This window comes from Podarcis vaucheri (assembly GCF_965113315.1).
Source record: "Podarcis vaucheri genome assembly, chromosome: 1".
NCBI classification, from domain to species: Eukaryota; Metazoa; Chordata; class Lepidosauria; order Squamata; family Lacertidae; genus Podarcis; species Podarcis vaucheri.
In genome coordinates, this window is record NC_138759.1 from 101,134,919 (window position 1) to 101,152,734 (window position 17,816).

The 17,816-nt window shown below is 42.0% G+C and overlaps 1 protein-coding gene across 1 annotated transcript in view; it reads right to left on the reverse strand.

Moving 5' to 3' along the window:
- Positions 1-17,816, reverse strand: part of LOC309517755 (von Willebrand factor D and EGF domain-containing protein-like) — a 203,155-nt gene that overhangs the window by 156,741 nt on the left and 28,598 nt on the right. The window contains exon 2 of the mRNA XM_082197221.1: positions 7,968-8,152. Within this exon, the coding sequence (XP_082053347.1) occupies positions 7,968-8,152 (185 nt within the window). The remainder of the gene's footprint in view (positions 1-7,967; positions 8,153-17,816) is intronic.

The following is a 17,816-nucleotide window of genomic DNA, read 5'->3' on the forward strand; positions in this document are numbered from 1 at the left end:
ATAAAGTAAACAAGAATTTCAAGTGTCTGGAGAAAGTGGGAAGATCTAAAAACTAAACAGTTTTTCCTCCCATCTGGGAAGCTGTTTGGTTTCTCACTGATACTGAGAGAGCTTTAGTAGCTGCGGTATAAGCAGAAGCTTACTGTGGAACAACTAAAACAATATTCAGCAAGTGGAATTGAGGCATAAGTGTGTTTTAAAAGTCCTATTAAAAGCCTTCCAGTAGTAATTGTAAGCTTTTTTGTTAAGATTCCTTAAAAGAAAACATTTTTATGTACATAAAATGTGAAGAAAAGAGCACAGAGATTGCATGGTGGCACGCATGCCTGCCATAGGCGTCAGGACTAAGGGGCTCTGGGTGCCAGGGAAGCCATAAAAAATGTGGGTGCTTAGCACCCATAACACGGGGCTCAGAAGTTGTGTTGGAGCACCGATGCAACCTTCCAGACCACGTCAAAGGCCTTCAAGCATGACTTTTGGTTGAAAGAAAGGGAAGGAGCTGGGATTCCCATGTGAGCAATGGAACCAGACATGCCTGAAAGAAGGGAAGGCCATCCAGCTTGCCCATCTCATTCATTCTTATCTCCCTCATTGTCTTCCTCCAAATTCTGCCATTCCAGGTCTAAGCCCTGGTGTTGTAGGTTTCATAACAGGCACCGGGGAACACTTTGGGACAATATTGGCCTGTCCCATAAGAGTGAGCACCACTTGAGCCAGTAAGGAACCAGACTGCTGGTATTTGAAATCAAAAAGGCATGCAAGCAGCTTTTAAGGTGATTGCTGGTGGGGAAAGTGGGCAGGAGCTTGGAGCCTCCAGTTCAGGACAAATAATCCTGAAGGGATGAGGGCAAAAATGTTTGATTGTGCAAATGGGAGAGGGTAGAACCTGGCAATGTAAAAGTGAGGGGACACGACAGAAGTGCAAAGGAGCCCAAGAGCCAAGAGGGGAAACCACATGGGCCAGAGACATTTAGAGAGACACCAGGAAAGGTGTACTAACAATGGTCTCACTCTGTCTATAATGGGGAGGGAACCCTTTTCAGCCCAAGGATGACTTTCCTTTCTGGCCAACCTTCCAAAGGCTGCGTGTCAGTGGCGAGTGCAAAATGAGACAAAAGGGAGTGGATCAATGAATGCAATCTTTACTTTTTGTACAGTAGGCTAGTTTCTACACACACACACACACACACACACACACACACACACACACACCCTCTGTTTCCCATCTAGACAAGCACAAGGCATTATCAGACTTCAGGGACACATTCCAGCCAGACCAAAGCTCTCAGGCCAGTGAGGGGTGTGACTTGGGGAAAGAGGGATGGCCTAAAGAGGCTTCTGAGGGCCAGAAAGAGAGGCACCCCCTGGGCCCGAGGCTCACCATCCCACCAGTCAAAGAGGACATGGAATCTGGCAAACTATAAATCCTAAAAGTGGAGGGTTCCTCCACATATTCCTTCACATATATGGGTAGCAATACCAGGCCCCAAGAGCAATTAAGTGCCGGGAACATACTATCTCAGCCTCAGCTAAAATACTCTGTGTGATCCTGAAATCGGGAATGAATTCAATGAGATATCTCAAGGATGAAAAGTTCTAACAATGGGTGGGTGGTTTTAATTATCCTCATTTGGACTGGTTAAATGTGTATTATAGTCACGACAAAGTAACAGCATCCTAAAGCAGCTGGTCATGGAACAGAGGGCAGGTGACCCTGGCCTGGCCAGGGGACTAGTGAGAGATGTGTCATTGAACTGACTGGGGATAGTGACTGCCTTGCTTTCTCATTCTACATATATGTAAGCAAACAATTGCCAAGCAAGTCCAATGCACTCACATTTGATGTCGAAAGAGAAAACTTCCCAACAATGGGACGATTGGTAAACAGGAGGTTGAGAAGGAAAGGGGGGGGTCAAGCCTCCCCAGGATCTTGGCAAGTTCTTTAAAATAACAAGCTCGGTTAGAATAGCCCAGCTTATCGTATTTATTCAAACTTCCGTAGATGCTGCCGTGTTGGTTGTTTTAATGTACTTGATTTTAATGAATTTGATATTGGGGTGAGCTGCCTTGAAATGTTTAATGAAGGGTGGCATAATAAATAAGCCTGAAAGGCACTTGTAAGAACTGCACAATGAATAAAGGAAGAAATCATTATCACAAATTGGAACACTTATAAGCTTATACCGCCAAAATATACACCTTCAAATAGGTGGAAGAAGACTTGGCTTATTTGCTGCTTTAAAAAAATAAATAAAAATTGGCCGTCATTACTTTTTTTTAAAGAGTTTAACAGTTACCCTTTGCAAAGAGGTGAGCACTTTCAAATTGTGCACTATTCTGCCTCAATTTTGGAGCTACGTGAAATAGTGTCGTGCTAAAATGAGACTGGTAAATCTGAGCATTATGTTAGGTTTGGGGGGGTGTGGAGAGAGACTTTAAAAGAGTGGGGAAGTCCCCCCCTGCTTTGGTGCAGCCCTGCTGGATTCCTTAAGCAGCAGCAGTAGCAGAAGCTCTTTTGTAGCACACACAAAAAATGGATCGTGTATGACAGCAGGGTGAGAGTGGAGGTCACAGTATAAGTTATGCTGGCTTTATTGTAGTTCTGTCAGCTGAATTTTACCTGGCAGCCCCAAGGCTAAAAGACACAGGGGAAACTAAAAGCCTGCCTGGGCTTTGAGAATAAAATGGTGGGAATGATAAATTAATATCTAGCATTTGCCAAAGCATATTTAATTTGTTTGTTATTGCCTTGTTTGAAAGGCTATTATTTTATTTTATTATTTTCTCTGATGGGAAAAGATTACTTGGGGTTTTTATTGAATTCATAAGATTCATAGGAAGTTATCACAGGACGGATTTAGGCTATAAAGCACAAATCCTTGCCCAGAGCTATGATTCTTCATGCCTCAGCCCTCTTCTCCTCTTTTTCCCTGTCCTTTCTCAGTGCTCGGCAGATTAAATGGCAGGAATCTAGCCACTTTGTGCCATAAGCAAAGCACACCGCACCGATTTCTGCTTCTAACTCAAGGCTTCTGCTTATGACTGATATCCAGGTACTAAAGAGGAAGTTAAGCAAAGTACCCACTGTATTCAAATAATGAGTTAAAAGCAAGCATGACAAACCTTATAGGGAAATTAAAGAAATAAGTGTACCTCTATCAATAGAAAATTAGAAGGTGGAACGTGCATGCATGCACACATTTGTATCCACATATATATTTTCACCCTTTGTTGGCATTCCCACAGAATTCCAATGGGCTATGGTGGTGGTACTTGATTTCCGAATGAATAAATGCACATGTGCATGTGTTAGAATCAATCTAGAATTAAAGTTGCAATGTTAGAAGAGAGAAAAATAAAATATGCAGGAAGTATAAACATGGGAGTCTGGGATACAGAAGCATGTTCAAGAATATCCCATATTTTTTGCAGTATTAGGAACATATTTTCAGTCATTGTTTTGTACACCTTGACAGAATGGACTTTTGTTGTTAACTCGGTCATCAGTTGCCCTGTAAAAGTGCTTCTAAAGGCACAATCAGTGATGTTGAATGTGATATTTTGGACAAATAAACACTCCTTCATAATGGTGTCTTAAATATAAAGCAAGTAAAGTTTTATACATAGCTAGTTTTAATGCATGTGCTTAGGAGAGTGATACAGGCAAAGAGGCACTTAGTATAATAGAATTATATAATTATAGAGTTGGAAGGGAGTCATCTAGTCCAACCCCCTGCAATGCAAGAATCGTTTGCCAGTGTGGGGCTCAAACCCACAACCCTGAGATTCTCTTACTGTACCAATTGAGCTATCCCACTGCTTCTATTGAACTCGGTGGAGAGTGAGCATTCAGATTTTTCACATTGAAATAAGGAGATTTCTGTTTGCTTAACTTCAGCTAGATTGTGGCCAAGATTTTTGTTATGTGCATGCCTGATCAAGGTGCAGGAGGTGGTTGTATGTCTACGCCACTGGCAGCCAAGGACATGATCCGGGCATATTGATACCTCATTGATTTTTCAGTGAGGTATTTAAATACGCACTTGAGTGTCTCCTACTGAAATTAATGGGAATGAAAAGTGTTCAGGTTTGCTGTTCAAAACATCCTCTAGGTGTGGAACACCTTCTGAAACTTCTGGAGTTTGGGGTGGGAATCAAAGATATGTTGACACTGTTCTGTAGCACAGGATGGAGATCTCTTGCAGACTCCTTGCTGCTCATCTTTTGATGAAACCCTCCACCCAAAAAAACCTCAATACGTTATCTGCTCTTCAGTTGGGAAGAGTGATATGATCAAGCACCCTTCTCCAAAGCCGGCTCAGAGAAGATAATATGTAATTTCAGAGGGAAGTAGTTTTTGGCATTAATGCAATCAGATGCTGATCTCTACCTGGCACCTACTGAGCACTCCGTGAAGGGGTTCATCTTCAAAGTGGGAATCTGAATGCTCACTTCCTACCATATTTTGTCACTTTTCATTAAAGCATACTGTACTGACATTTCTTAATTAATCCATGCAGCGCCACTGCAAGATAGGTATGTATGTCTTAAATATTATTCATTCCTGGCTAAGCAGCCACTAATCCATCAAATTATTCAACTTAGAATCGACGCATGAAAAAGTGGACGAGCTGCCCATTTCAAGTAAATGGAAAACACACTGGAATTACTGCTGCACCCTGGGATGTCTTATTCCACTTATTCGGGATTTAGATATTCAAAGTGATTTGATTGATTGAACATTCCCAGGTTATATGCAATTGCAAAGTTGTTGTTTTTTTAAAAAATCAAGCTGTTGGACCTATCATTTGGGGTTTGCATAGAAATTATGGTATTAAAAATAAGTAGGAGCTTATAAGAAAAAAATGCTGCTGATATTTAAGTAATAGAGCAGCTTCTTCAGCGTTTTGCTGGCTGTTGGTTACTGATATTGCTGATCAGTGCTTGAGATATTACAAGCTGCTTCATGAAATGCTGCACTTTGTTAATTGGTTTTTTTAAAAAAGAATAATCATATGGAAATTAGATGCTCTATTTAATTTCATCCAAAAACAATTAATTTCTCAGTGAACTGAGTCTTGATAGTGCATATTCTGAGCACATGATATTATTCAACCAATCAATTAATATGTATTTTGATACATTTCATTCAACTGTTTTCTCCGTTTGGTGTTTGGTCAATATTTTTATCAGTAAATGTTTGTGCGAGATTAGGTTGCAAAGCTTGGAAAATCACGGTAGATTTCACATCTTGAGTAGGCTGATTAATATAATTTAAATGAGATGGTGATTAACTCTGCTGCATGTATTTGGTTCAGCTCTAATGGGCTTACTCTTACTTGACTTAGCAGCAATTAGCATCTGGAAAATCTAGTATGTAGCTGTAATGCAGGAAGCCTTATCCCAAGGCAGTGGAAGATGTTTTAAATGAACAGTTCCAGTGGTCCTGAAATAGACAAACATAATGTGACTGGGGGGTGATCACAGACATGGAGCAATTTCACACACTTACCATACAGTGGGGTGCATGCGTCTGGTGGGGGAAATGGGCATGTGTGCATGCTCCCACTATACAAAGAAGATATGTGTCATAGGTGACATGAGTGTACATCTACAAATTTCAATTTGTATTCAAAGTACTGCTACGTAGGTCTCTGCACAAGTGGAATGACTTCCCCTTCTGTAACCAGGTTTTTTCCTGCTTCCCCCTCCCCCATGTGCACTCCTAAATCTCTTCTGAGGTTTCTCCCAGCCCTTTCAAGCAGATTTGGGGATGGTGTGGAGCATGTACAGTTGGAGGAGATGGGGTGGGGCAGCCCCCTTACACAAGCATAAGTCTTGATGCTTGTGCAGCTATTTAGTTGAATGCTACCAATATTTTTCTTACTCAAGGACGAACAAAAATCACCCAAACCAGGTGTACAATAAATAACTGTGTCATGTGCTGTCTTCTATATTTGATGTGGGAAGGACACACACAGGATCCATGCTTGGTGGGTGGGTGACCCAGCCCCAACAAGTTGGGTGACTTTGGTGAAACTTTGAAGCCATTTTAATCACAGGAATTGCAGCTGGTTCATTATATCTTTGGTTGCACACTTTATGTATTATGTGAATTGATGGTTCTGCTCAAATGGCAAATAAGGGGTGGGAAATCATGTGAGCCAAACTCAAGACTTATGCAAACATGGATTAGACTGAACATCTGTTTCCATGTGAACATTGTTTGATGTTTTAATTGAGGGGGGAAAGAGTGTCTGCTTAGACTGGAGAAGAATATATGATGGGTTTCAAGAAGAACGTGGGTTTTTTTTTGAAATTTGGGTATCATTGGACCTAGTATGCTGCACATTACTGGATATGCTAGCGTTGTTTATGAATAATTGACTGTTAATATTTATGAATCCTAAACATTATTGAGGGGGATCTGGCACATTGTACTATGAACACACGTGTGTGTGTGTGTGTGTGTGTGTGCACGCACGCACACACACAACCAACTTCTAAGATGATTGCTGATCAGCTTGGAAAATGCTGATCACCTGCTTGTGGAGTCCTGAATCTAGGTCTAATCCCTTTCCTACAACTGTTGTCCATTATGGTTAAAGCCAAGAACACTGACTAACTGGTCTTGGAGATTCTGGATGGGGACCTGTGTCCCTTTGAAGGTCATTCAGTTGACTTTCTAGTACTGTGCTGGATAATTTTTTTACATGATCAAGTATGTAGTTGCTGGAACATCAAATCTTAAATTCAACATATATAATTACAGCACAGTTTTACATGTGACTACTTAGAAGTAACTGCCATTGAGTTTAGACAGTGACAATTTAGACCAAAAGAACCACCAAGAAAGGGAATGCTAAGTTTTGTATTCATTTGCTTAAAATCCAATACATTCCACTGGTTCGGGGGTTTTTTTGGTACACTGTTAAATTACGATTTTTCCCCCTTCTCATTTCAGTTCAAATCCCATTTCACTTCGGCTGATATTAAATGAAGCCAGCTTTTAGCTGAGCTGCTGCTTGGAATTATGAGTTTATGAATTTATTATTTCATTTGAATTATGAAGTTATCCACAGAAGAAACCAAATAATCTATTATTTAATTTGAATCAAAAAGTCATCCATAGAAGAAGCAAAACCTCAAAGGAGCTGTAGCTTTAAGTAGTTGATTAGAGGGATTGAAGGTGTTTAGAAATGCCCAACACACTGGGAGTCACCCACTTCCCCTGGGACAGCTGGAACATTATCTATGCGCTTCCTGAGAACACCACAAAAGTCCTGCATATTCATGGGTTGCTTCACAATATGCCAACTTCTCAACCCACATTTTGCATGCAAAGCAGCGGATGTCAGAAAGATGGTTTGGAGCTGTGAACCAGGAAAAGTGTGTTGACTTGTAAATGCTATTTTCAACATGTCAGTGGAATTGTCAAGGTATGAACAACGCAAGAGAGAATTTCATTTGCTTATTGAATGAAGAAATTCACACTCATCTGTTTGCCTCTATGTACACATTTCCAGCTGCTCCTGGGGCAGGGAAGAAAGAAGTCAGGACTTCCATGAGAACAAACTCACCAATAGTGAGTCAGATATGCCACACAACACAACTAATACAGTAAAATCTGGATGATCTAGCCCAGGCATAGGCAAACTCGGCCCTCCTGATGTTTTGGGACTACAATTCCCATCATTCCTGACCACTGGTCCTGTTAGCTAGGGATGATGGGAGTTGCAGTCCGAAAACATCTGGAGGGGCCGAGTTTGCCTATGCCTGATCTAGCCCATCCAATATGGAGGGGGACATTTCTTCCAGATCCTAACCATGCATATATCCATGGTAACATAGGAGGCTAGAATATTACTGAGGAATATATCAGAGGTGAGTTGCAGAAGATTATGTCACAGGTGAGCTGGAATCGCACACATACTAGGAAAAATATATTTTTAAAAAATGGTACGAACCTCTATACACTTGGTTGGCATTTCTGCAGGCTTGTTGTCAATCATGAAGCGGTACCATCCTTGAGGAAGGGAATGATCGCAGACCATGTCCTGAATGGCAGTTTCCTGCAATTCCAGGGAATCAAAAGTGATGCTGCGATAAGCATTGTGCAGAATACGATGTCCTTCTGGCAAGCATTCTGGAGCTAACGATAAGAAAAAAGACATCTATTTTGCTGTGTCTTTTCTGTAAATAATAACCAATAAATCATTTGCGTCCTGAGTTTTACACTAAAATTACTGAATTCATGTAGTTAAGTGAAATGTCAGAACTCATACTGGTAACCTCTCTGGTAGTATTTTGAGACTTTTCTTATCTACCCAACTTCCAGGGAATTCTGAGATTTCTCATCATGAAATTACGTGCCAATCCTGAGTGATCCAAACCCAGCAGAACCATTCCATCAACATGGGGCTTGTGGAATGATGAACTGATCCTGGGACCCAATGCCATGCCAACCCTTGCCCTGCCTGCTGCTGTCAATAAAGATTTGGCCTGATTTTATCCCATCACCTTTGTACAGTCTGGCAACAGCTTAATGGCAAGTCCCGGCACCTGTTTTTCTCTCCTAAAAATAAAGCCATGGTCCTTTGATTCCCCACATTAATTCTATAGATCTTTTTGAAATTTACCATAATAAGATCTGACCATTGTAACCATACTATGTATTTAGAAGAAAAGATACTGTAAAACAAAACAATAAAACAAACTCTTACTTATTGACTTTGTCTTCTTCCTTTCTTTGTAGAGCAAAGCAAATTACTCTTATAAAGCACCAAAAGAGCCAAAGCAGCTGTGGAAGAGTGCACTAGTTTCATCTTCCTCATTCATCATCAAAAGAACTGTCAGTTAATTTCACACTGTGGGATCTTTATTACTGGTGGTGATGTAAGAAGTAGGAAAAAATAATACTGCTTTCCCCCCACTACCTAAGATTACATATGCAAAGATATCACTTAGAGCCACCATCTTTTTTTGACTTGTAAATTAGGACTACCGTATTTTTCGCCCCATAAGACGCACTTTTTCCCCTCCAAAAATGAAGGGCAAATGTGCCTGCGTCTTATGGGGCGAATGCAGGCTTTCGCTGAAGCCTGGAGAGCGAGGGGGTCGGTGCGTACCGACCCCTCTCGCTCTCCAGGCTTCAGGAAGCTCTGCGCAACCCTCGGGAGACTGGCTCCGAGGGTTGCGCAGAGCTGCCTGCAATCCCGGGACCAGCGCAGCTCTGCGCGGCCACCGGGAGCCGGGGGAGAAGCTCCGACCCCGCTCCCGGGGGCCGCGCAAAGCTGCCTGCGGTCCTGGGACCAGCGCAGCTCTGCCCGGCCACCGGGAGCCGGGGGCGAAGCTCCGCCCCGCTCCCGGTGGCCGCGCAGAGCTGCCTGCGGTCCTGGGACCAGCGTAGCTCTGCCCGGCCACCGGGAGCCGGGGGAGAAGCTCCGCCCCACTCCCGGTGGCCGCGCAGAGCTGCCTGCAGTCCTGGGACCAGCGCAGCTCTGCGCCGCCATCCCGACCGGGGCGCTAAGTCCCACCCCGCTCGGGATGGTGGCACAGAGCTGCCTGCCGTCGCGGGACTGCAGGCAGGTCTACGCCGCCATCCCGAGCGGGGCGCTAAGTCCGGCCCCACTCGGGATGGCGGCACAAAGCTGCCTGCCCTCCTGGGACTGGTGCACTTCTCCCCATCGCCAGCCCCACAAGCTCGGGGGACAGCGGGGAGGCAGAGCGTGCCTTCCCACTGTTCCCCGACCTGGTTCTTCCAGCCCGGCACCTGGGGGGGGGAAATAATTTTTTTTCTTTATTCCCCCCCAAAAAAACTAGGTGCGTCTTATGGGCCGGAGCGTCTTATGGGGCGCAAAATATGGTACTTTATGTTAAATCACTGGCATGAAGAAAATCTGAGGCCGTATTTCAACTGTCATTTCCCAAATTGATTCTGACCCTCCTCCAAGGACTCCAAATGTGCTGAAGTAAGAGGACTGAGAATTTGTGGAGCTGTTTTACCAGTGACATGATGATGTGTCATTTTTGATCATTTGGTCTATGGGCATGATACAGAGAAGACTGACATCTGTTGCTTTGATCTAGGTTGGTCATTATCATGGCAATAGTGACGAGATCAATCCAGACAAAAATGTAACGAATCAGAATAACTATCATATCTTAGTTGGGGATGTTGTAACAACATAGGAGTAGTAGGCAGTGCTTTTTTTCTGGGGGCACTCAAGGGTATGCAGTACCAGATCCTCCCCCCCCCAAGTGTTAAAAGTTTGGCACATACTGTGACAACTTCGTGGTGAGCACAGACACTTAAAAAAATTATTATTTTAAAAGCACTGGTAGCAGGTATTACTTTTGCTTATAAAAGTATTCACAAGGTCCTATACAAGTCTACTTGGAGATAAGCCCCATTGAGTTCAATGGGACTTAAGTGAAAGCCTTATTTCTCTTCACCAGGGACAGCACATCACTGTATTTTGTTTTAATGGTTTATTTTATTTTTTAAATTACCACTGTCCTTTATCAGAGAAGCGCTAGATCTTTTTCGCAGAAACCAGAGAAAATTGCTGTGGAAAACACTTTGTTTCAATGGCCACCTCCTCACAACCAAGGTTTGCCTTTGGCTGACCTAATACAGTGTCAAGAAAGTGCTGATTTATATACCATAGGTATTCCATAAATATGCAACATGAAAGCCACAAGGAATTTTCTTGACACTTTATACAAAACAAATCAATGGTTGTGAAAAGAATGCATGCAGTAAATGTATTTTGTTAAGTGAAACCAGGTTAGAAAAACTACATCAGGGTCTCACAGAACACGATCCTTAATCTGAATTCTGCTTACCTCAGCAGATGGTGTGGGTGAAGGCTGAGTGGAAGAGGGACAACAGGATCATAGAGGTTTATGGGTAGGAGAACCACAGATGCCTTGTCTTATGCTTTAGCAGATTTCTGCTGCAATCCTGTGCACACTGACCTGAGAGTCCTATTGAACTAAATGAGGCTTACTTCTGAACATGTACAGGATTGCACCAGGATTATCCATGGTGTGGGGCTTGAGAGGTGGCATCCCACTACTGTGTCAGTACTGGTTGTGAACTTGACAGACTCCATCAGACTGAATAGGTGAAATATCTGTGGCTTGAAAGTGGTTATGCAAGAGGCAGGATGAATGCTCAAACTGAAATTATGCACCAGGACACAATAATTACCATTCTGTTGGTGTGTTTTTTAAACAACCCCCCCCCCCGTCTTTATGGTTAGTCTAAACCAGGCATCCCCAACCTTTGGCACTCCAGATGTTTTGGACTACAATTCCCATCATCCCTGACCACTGGTCCTGTTAGCTAGGGATCATGGGAGTTGTAGGCCAAAACATCTGGAGGGTCGCAGGTTGGGAATGCTTGGTCTAAACAGTTAGCATGTACCTTGCCTTTTCAAGCGAAATGCTACACTAAGGGAACTGCTGAAACGATATTTAACTAGGATGCAATAGAATTATTCTTGTTCTATTTCAAATATATAACTGTAGATTTCATATCCTTGTATACTCTATAGTCTTGTATAAACTATTTAGTGCAATGGGCATTGTGATTCCTCCCCCCCCCCAGGAAGCTGTAAAAATTGTTCCTTATTATAAGCAGAACTGCTTAATCAAATTGCACAAATATGTACACTTATATTCAGTATGTCATTCAGAAGATTCAGACATCTGAAAGGGACACCAACAGTGCTGGAAGTAATCTTAAGACGCATGAAAGTTGGTTGTGACAAGTTGAATTAATGAACCTGGGCCCAGATAATTCCACTTCATAATGCAGGTAGGGGCACACTTTGTTGAATGCTTCTCCATGCAGAAGAATTCCCTCCACATGCAACCACAGAAGTTGGTGAGAAGGGCCTAGCCCTGAAATTGACATGCTCTACTTCACAAGCACAAAATACCTGAGTGTTTAGCTGTGAGCATAGGTGCTAAGGCAGTTTCACCCCTCAATGTATTTTGTGAGGGGTCCCAGCCCCCCTCAATGTTCAAAGGGTTTTCAGCTCTGTCCCCCAGCTCCTTGCAACATCGCACGTATGACATCATGACGTCGCACTGGGCCCCCTCAATCAACAGAGAAGATGGTGCCTCACACTGTGAAGCAAAGCAGAACATGAAGTTCGAAAGGTGGACTTGCTTGCCCTCCATGCATTCAGTTTACATGTAGAGGGCCATGTTTCTACAATGGTACCTCGGGTTACAGGTGCTTCAGGTTACAGACTCCACTAACCCAGAAATAGTACCTTGGGTTAAGAACTTTGCTTCAGGATGAGAACAGAAATCGCGCGGTGGCAGTGGAAGGCCCCATTAGCTAAAGTGATACCTCAGGTTAAGAACAGTTTCAGGTTAAGAACGGACCTCCAGAACGAATTAAGTTCTTAACCTGAGGTACCACTGTACATGTACAGTACTCATGTTTCCAAAAAGCCAAACCCAAACCACTTCCTTTAGCTACTTTTGGCCAGCCTCTTTAATATTCCTATCTCCTCCTGCTTTCTGCCTCCCGGGATATTGGCCCTGAAACCATGCTCTGTGCGGTTTCTACAAAACCTCACTCTGCTGAGACCTTTCCCTCCATTTGGAGAGTATGCCAACCCTTTCCCGCAATTAGGTTTTTTGGGGGGCAGAGGGGAAGTTCTGGTTGACATTTATGGAGTTAATCCTACATTTATGATTTACTTGTTGGTACTTGTTACCATAGTATTACAAAGTATCCAACACCATAAGCATTTCTAATAGTATTTGCAGTAGGAGAAAATGGGTGGTGGGAAGAAAAAGAATTTTTTATTTTAGAAATATGGGTCCCTACTGAAATACCTAATCAATTTATTCAAACTTATTATCTAAGTAGTTATAGCTGAATGTGTAAATGATTTCTTATGGTGCCTGAATAAGTACACTTTCTTTCTTTCTTTCTTTCTTTCTTTCTTTCTTTCTTTCTTTCTTTCTTTCTTTCTTTATTGTATAAAAATGTTACTCTGGAACAGTCAGAAAGCAGCATTTGACTTGCATAAAACATTAAAGTACAATTTGCCTGGGAGGAAGGTCACTTATCATCCAGGGTCTTCCATGAAGTAATGAACATGCTGTTGCCAAAACACTGGACAGCTGTGCTCTCTGTTTAGTTGCCGAGAAAACAATTACCTTTTCATACGCTGGTCTGTTAGCTGGAGTTTAATATCTGTTCCTCATGTGTAGATTAGGAATGATTGCATTGAGGATATGAAACATCTATTATAGTCAGACTTTCCCGAGAGTATTTATCAAAAAAACAACAACCCAAAAACCCCACATACTGTAGTTTGCAGCCAGATGCAGAAGAATATAGCAAACCATTTTTCCTCACAGATGTTCAGTTCTTCTTGGAAGAGGCTAAGAGACATGAATACTGGAGAAATGTATTAAGCAAATAGGCCTGGGATATCTGTATGTACATGTGCATGAAATCAAGTGATTCTGAAGGTGGAAAGATTCTGAATTCCATAAATTACAAGCCCTCTTACACAACACTTGAAAATGGAAAGAGTGGAGTAATTTGACTCCATGGGACTGACCAGGCAAGAAAACTGGTACAGTGACAGAGGAACAAGACTGTATATGGTATATTTTCTCACAAAGGGGATAATTCCTGAATCTGCCCGATGTCTTCAGAGTATGACCATATTCATCAACATCAAATTGACACAAGGCAAAATGGTGGAAGAAAAGGGTTAACAAACAATTCTGGAAAATGTATCTTAATTGAAAGGATTTTGGCCTGACAAGCCAAACTATATTAATGTCTGCATTAGATTTTATTGGCTTTCTAACCTGCATAGATTTAGCAGCTTTCCGTGCTGCTATGATAATAATGAAAAAATGTCAGTGTCATTTCTTGTGATGTCAAGCCAAAGAAACAGTGAGCATTGTTTTCGGCTACCACTCGTCCTGTGGCCAGCTAGAAAATACCACTGTCTTAGTTACTAATTCTAGCTCTTTTACTGACTAAAACCTGTAAGAACTTGAAAATAGAAAGGCTATTGCTTTGTTGAGGATTTTTAGTTCTGTAAATTTGCACACTGACTTTAAATTAATGAAGGTGCCTTTAAAGACTTCTGAGCAATCAATGAAGAAAATTATAATTATAGTTATTGATTGGCTCCCCCCCCATCTCTGAGAATGAAGAAATGTGGCAAAATTAACAGGTTCCTGCATCCTAATCTCAGCCAAACACACCTTGCAAATGCTGCTTTCCTAAAGAACACAAATAAAATGAACAAATATGCCTTGATTTTTAGAATCCAAGGGTTTGTATTCAGATGGAAATTTGATTTTCATTCTTCCCCCCCTTTGAGAATCACTTATTTCCATACAGAGGCCATAATGCAGTCTAATTATAATTCAGGAATCAAAATATTTTTCTCACACTGCTCCCATAGTGGACCGGTAACTGAATTTTGACAATATTCCTCTCATTGTATTCACACTGTAACTCATCCAATCTCATTTCTACCTATAATCAGGAGAAAGGCTTGGACTCAGATATGCTATATTTTTGGACTGGCTACAAATCCACACACTAGCAGTGCCACAATGCCATAAAAATAGTGATTCTGCTTTAAAATGGGGAAACAGAGTGGAACCGCAATTGGGGGTGGGGGAAGTTGTTTAACTGTCCTCCCACCATTTCCCCCTCAAGCAGGTTTCAGCCATCACTGTGGTTTCAAATGTGTGTTTATCTCTAGCTGTGCAAATGTACTTTATTCTGCTATAGCTAAAGCTCCATATTTTGGGGGTTTATACCAGTGATCCAGGCTTTTTGCTTATTCCTAAGTAGCCTATTGCATAGCACTCTGCCACACCAAGGCCATGTGTTGCTGTGTGATATATGGGCAGTGCTTGCCAGCTCATTTCTGGTCCTTGCTGAAGATGCTCACATTAGTACTTAAAACCCTAAATGACTTGGGTCACAAACCACTTTCATCCCTTCTGATCTTCCTTGGGTGTTAAGATTGGCAGAGCAGGGAATCCCTGGCAGTTGTCCTGCTCTCAGAAGTGTGGGAAAAGGTAGTCCAGGGAAGGGCTTTCTCTGTAGCAGTCTTTGAGTTGTAGTGCTATTTTCACTATGCTGAAGATTCATTATTATTTTTTGAACCTTGCTCTTTGTCAGCTAAGGTATTTTGCTGTGCACTGCCAACCTCTTTTATTGAATATACACTCTTTTGCATGAAATGGTTTTGTTTCATCATTATAACCATTTAATCTGGGGGTTTTTTAAATAGAGGAACATCATATTGCTATAACTGATCCAATAATTTTATATTACCTTGTTGTAACCTGCCTTGGGACCTTATTGTGAAGGGTGGGTAAGAAATCTTAGTCTAACAGACTATTGCGTTAGTCTTTGGCAGCCCGTACTAAGACATTCCATTACAAAATATATTTCTTCATGAAGTGTGTGTGTCTGTGTTAATGGGGGGGGGGTGTATTAGGAGCTGGCCAAGTGCAGATGCTCCAGGTAACAGGAATGTTTCCCCTGAAGAATGTGAGCCTTCTAGCAGCATGTGATACTTTATTCAAACATAGACAGCCAGTGGTTTGCATGCTGGATGGTCTGCCTTGTTCTTAACAATAAAGTAGGCCAGGAGTTCAGCTTTCATTGTGGCCTGCTCTCTTTTCTGTCATTGGGATAAAACTAAAAGGAATATTTGGTTTGGAATACAATGCAAACTTTGTACTTAAGTGTATTATGTACTGAGAGTCCCAACAATAATAGGTGATGTGGTTCTGGTTGGACAAAGATATATTCCTCTCATCCTCTGCTCCCCAGACATCCTCAGGCAAAATCTAACAGCCAAAGTTCAGGCCAGTTCACATTACAAATGGAACTATTTGTAATTTACCCCCAAAGCCAAATGCTTTTTAGAAGCATGTTTAGATTCAGTCCCAAGTAATTCTGCTTCCTTTTCCATCGCTTGAAAATTCAACCATTTTTTTGCATAGCTTCCAGGACTGGAAGCACTCAGTAAGCTTGCCTGGCCAGCCTGATAAGATAAAAGTTCATGCTCCCAAGTCTGGAATTAAAGCATTAATTCTCCAGTGTCTGTTGTCCCTTGTTCTGATCAACAGCTGTCTGTGTTTGCTTTTTTTCAGCACTTGTAAGCAGTAATTTCTGAAAACATATCTGAAACAATTTAAATGCTGAAATATATGAGCTTCCAACATTATATAAAGCATGAATTAATTCTGTAAAGTGTGAGGAGAATGCAATTTAATTTATTTCTCTGGGCTTGGAGCAAGGGGTACTTGAACTATAATGACATGTCCCAGGAGCTTTGCAAGAACCTCTTCTTAAACTCTCTTCTGATCCTTATGTCATTACTAAAGTACATGCCTCTCTTGAACCCATTTAACAGCAGCTTTCTTATAAACACAGTTTCAAAAAGTGAGTTGGGAAAAGTACCATTTATAAGCAGCCAGTAGTCTGCTTATATGATTTTTTTCAGTGTGCAAGTGATGAGCTCCATAGAAAGTTATTATAACCTGACTTTGAAGAAGGTATCTTACCTGCTCTTACAGCTATCAGGGCCATGAAAGTACAGGTATTGTGAATAGCAATTGTGTTTTCCTGAAACTTCATGCACTCCAACATTTCTCTGATAGGGACATCCCAATAATAACAATAACTAATAATAACATTTATTATCCCACCCATCTGACTGGGTTGCCCCAGCTACTCTGGGTGGCTTCCAACATATATTAAAACATAATAAAACATTAAACATTTTTTTTAAACTTCCTTATACAGGGCTGCCCAGATGTGTTCTAAAGGTTGTAAAGTTACTTACCGTATTTTTCGCCCTATAGGATGCACCGGCCCAAAGGACGCACCTAGATTTTTTTTGGGGGGGGGAATAAAGGGGAAAAAAATATCCCCCCACCTACCCAGGTGCGGGGCTGGGGCGGGGGAAGCCCGAGCTTCCCCCGACCCCAGCCCCCAGAACAGGAGCCAGAGCGATGCCGAAGCTGAGCGCAGCTTCAGCATCGCTCTGGGAGCTTGTGCAACCTTTGGGAGCCCGGCGCAGCTTCGCGCCAGGCTCCCTAGGGCTGCGCACAGCTTTCTGAAGCCTGGAGAGGGTGCACACCGACCCCTATCGCTCATCAGGCTTCAGCAAAAGCCTGTATTTGCCCCATAGGACACACACACATTTCTCCTTCATTTTTGTAGGGGGAAAAGTGCGTCCTATAGGGCGAAAAATATGGTATATCCTTGGCTTGAGGATCACACAACTACATACCATCCATTATTTATCCAATGAAAATAGGGATGTTCTAAGGAAAAGCAGGACATTCCTGGATCAAATCAAAAACCAGGACGGCTTCTGTAAATCCAACACTGTCGTTGGAAAATAGGGACATTTGGAGGGTCTGATACTAACATTTTACTTTCATTCCTGGAATTCTATCCCATTACAGCAATGTTTTTAGTTCTATTTTACTTTTTAAACAATGTTAACTTTTCCTCTGTGTGTATCCATATGATATGTGCTTTAGGCTGCAATCCTATACACTTAGTGGGGAGTAAGTCTCACTGAATTCACTGGGACTTATTCCTAAGTGGGCATGCATCGTATTGTGCTTCCAATTACTGTATAATAACCTTCTGATGATTTGCTAGAAAGATATCAGACTTCCAACAACCTACTTAAGACTTCAGATGGAAGCCAGTTAGTGATCATCAAAGGCATTCCAATACAGCTGGTTTCAGCTAAAGTCCTTGTTACACTTCCAAA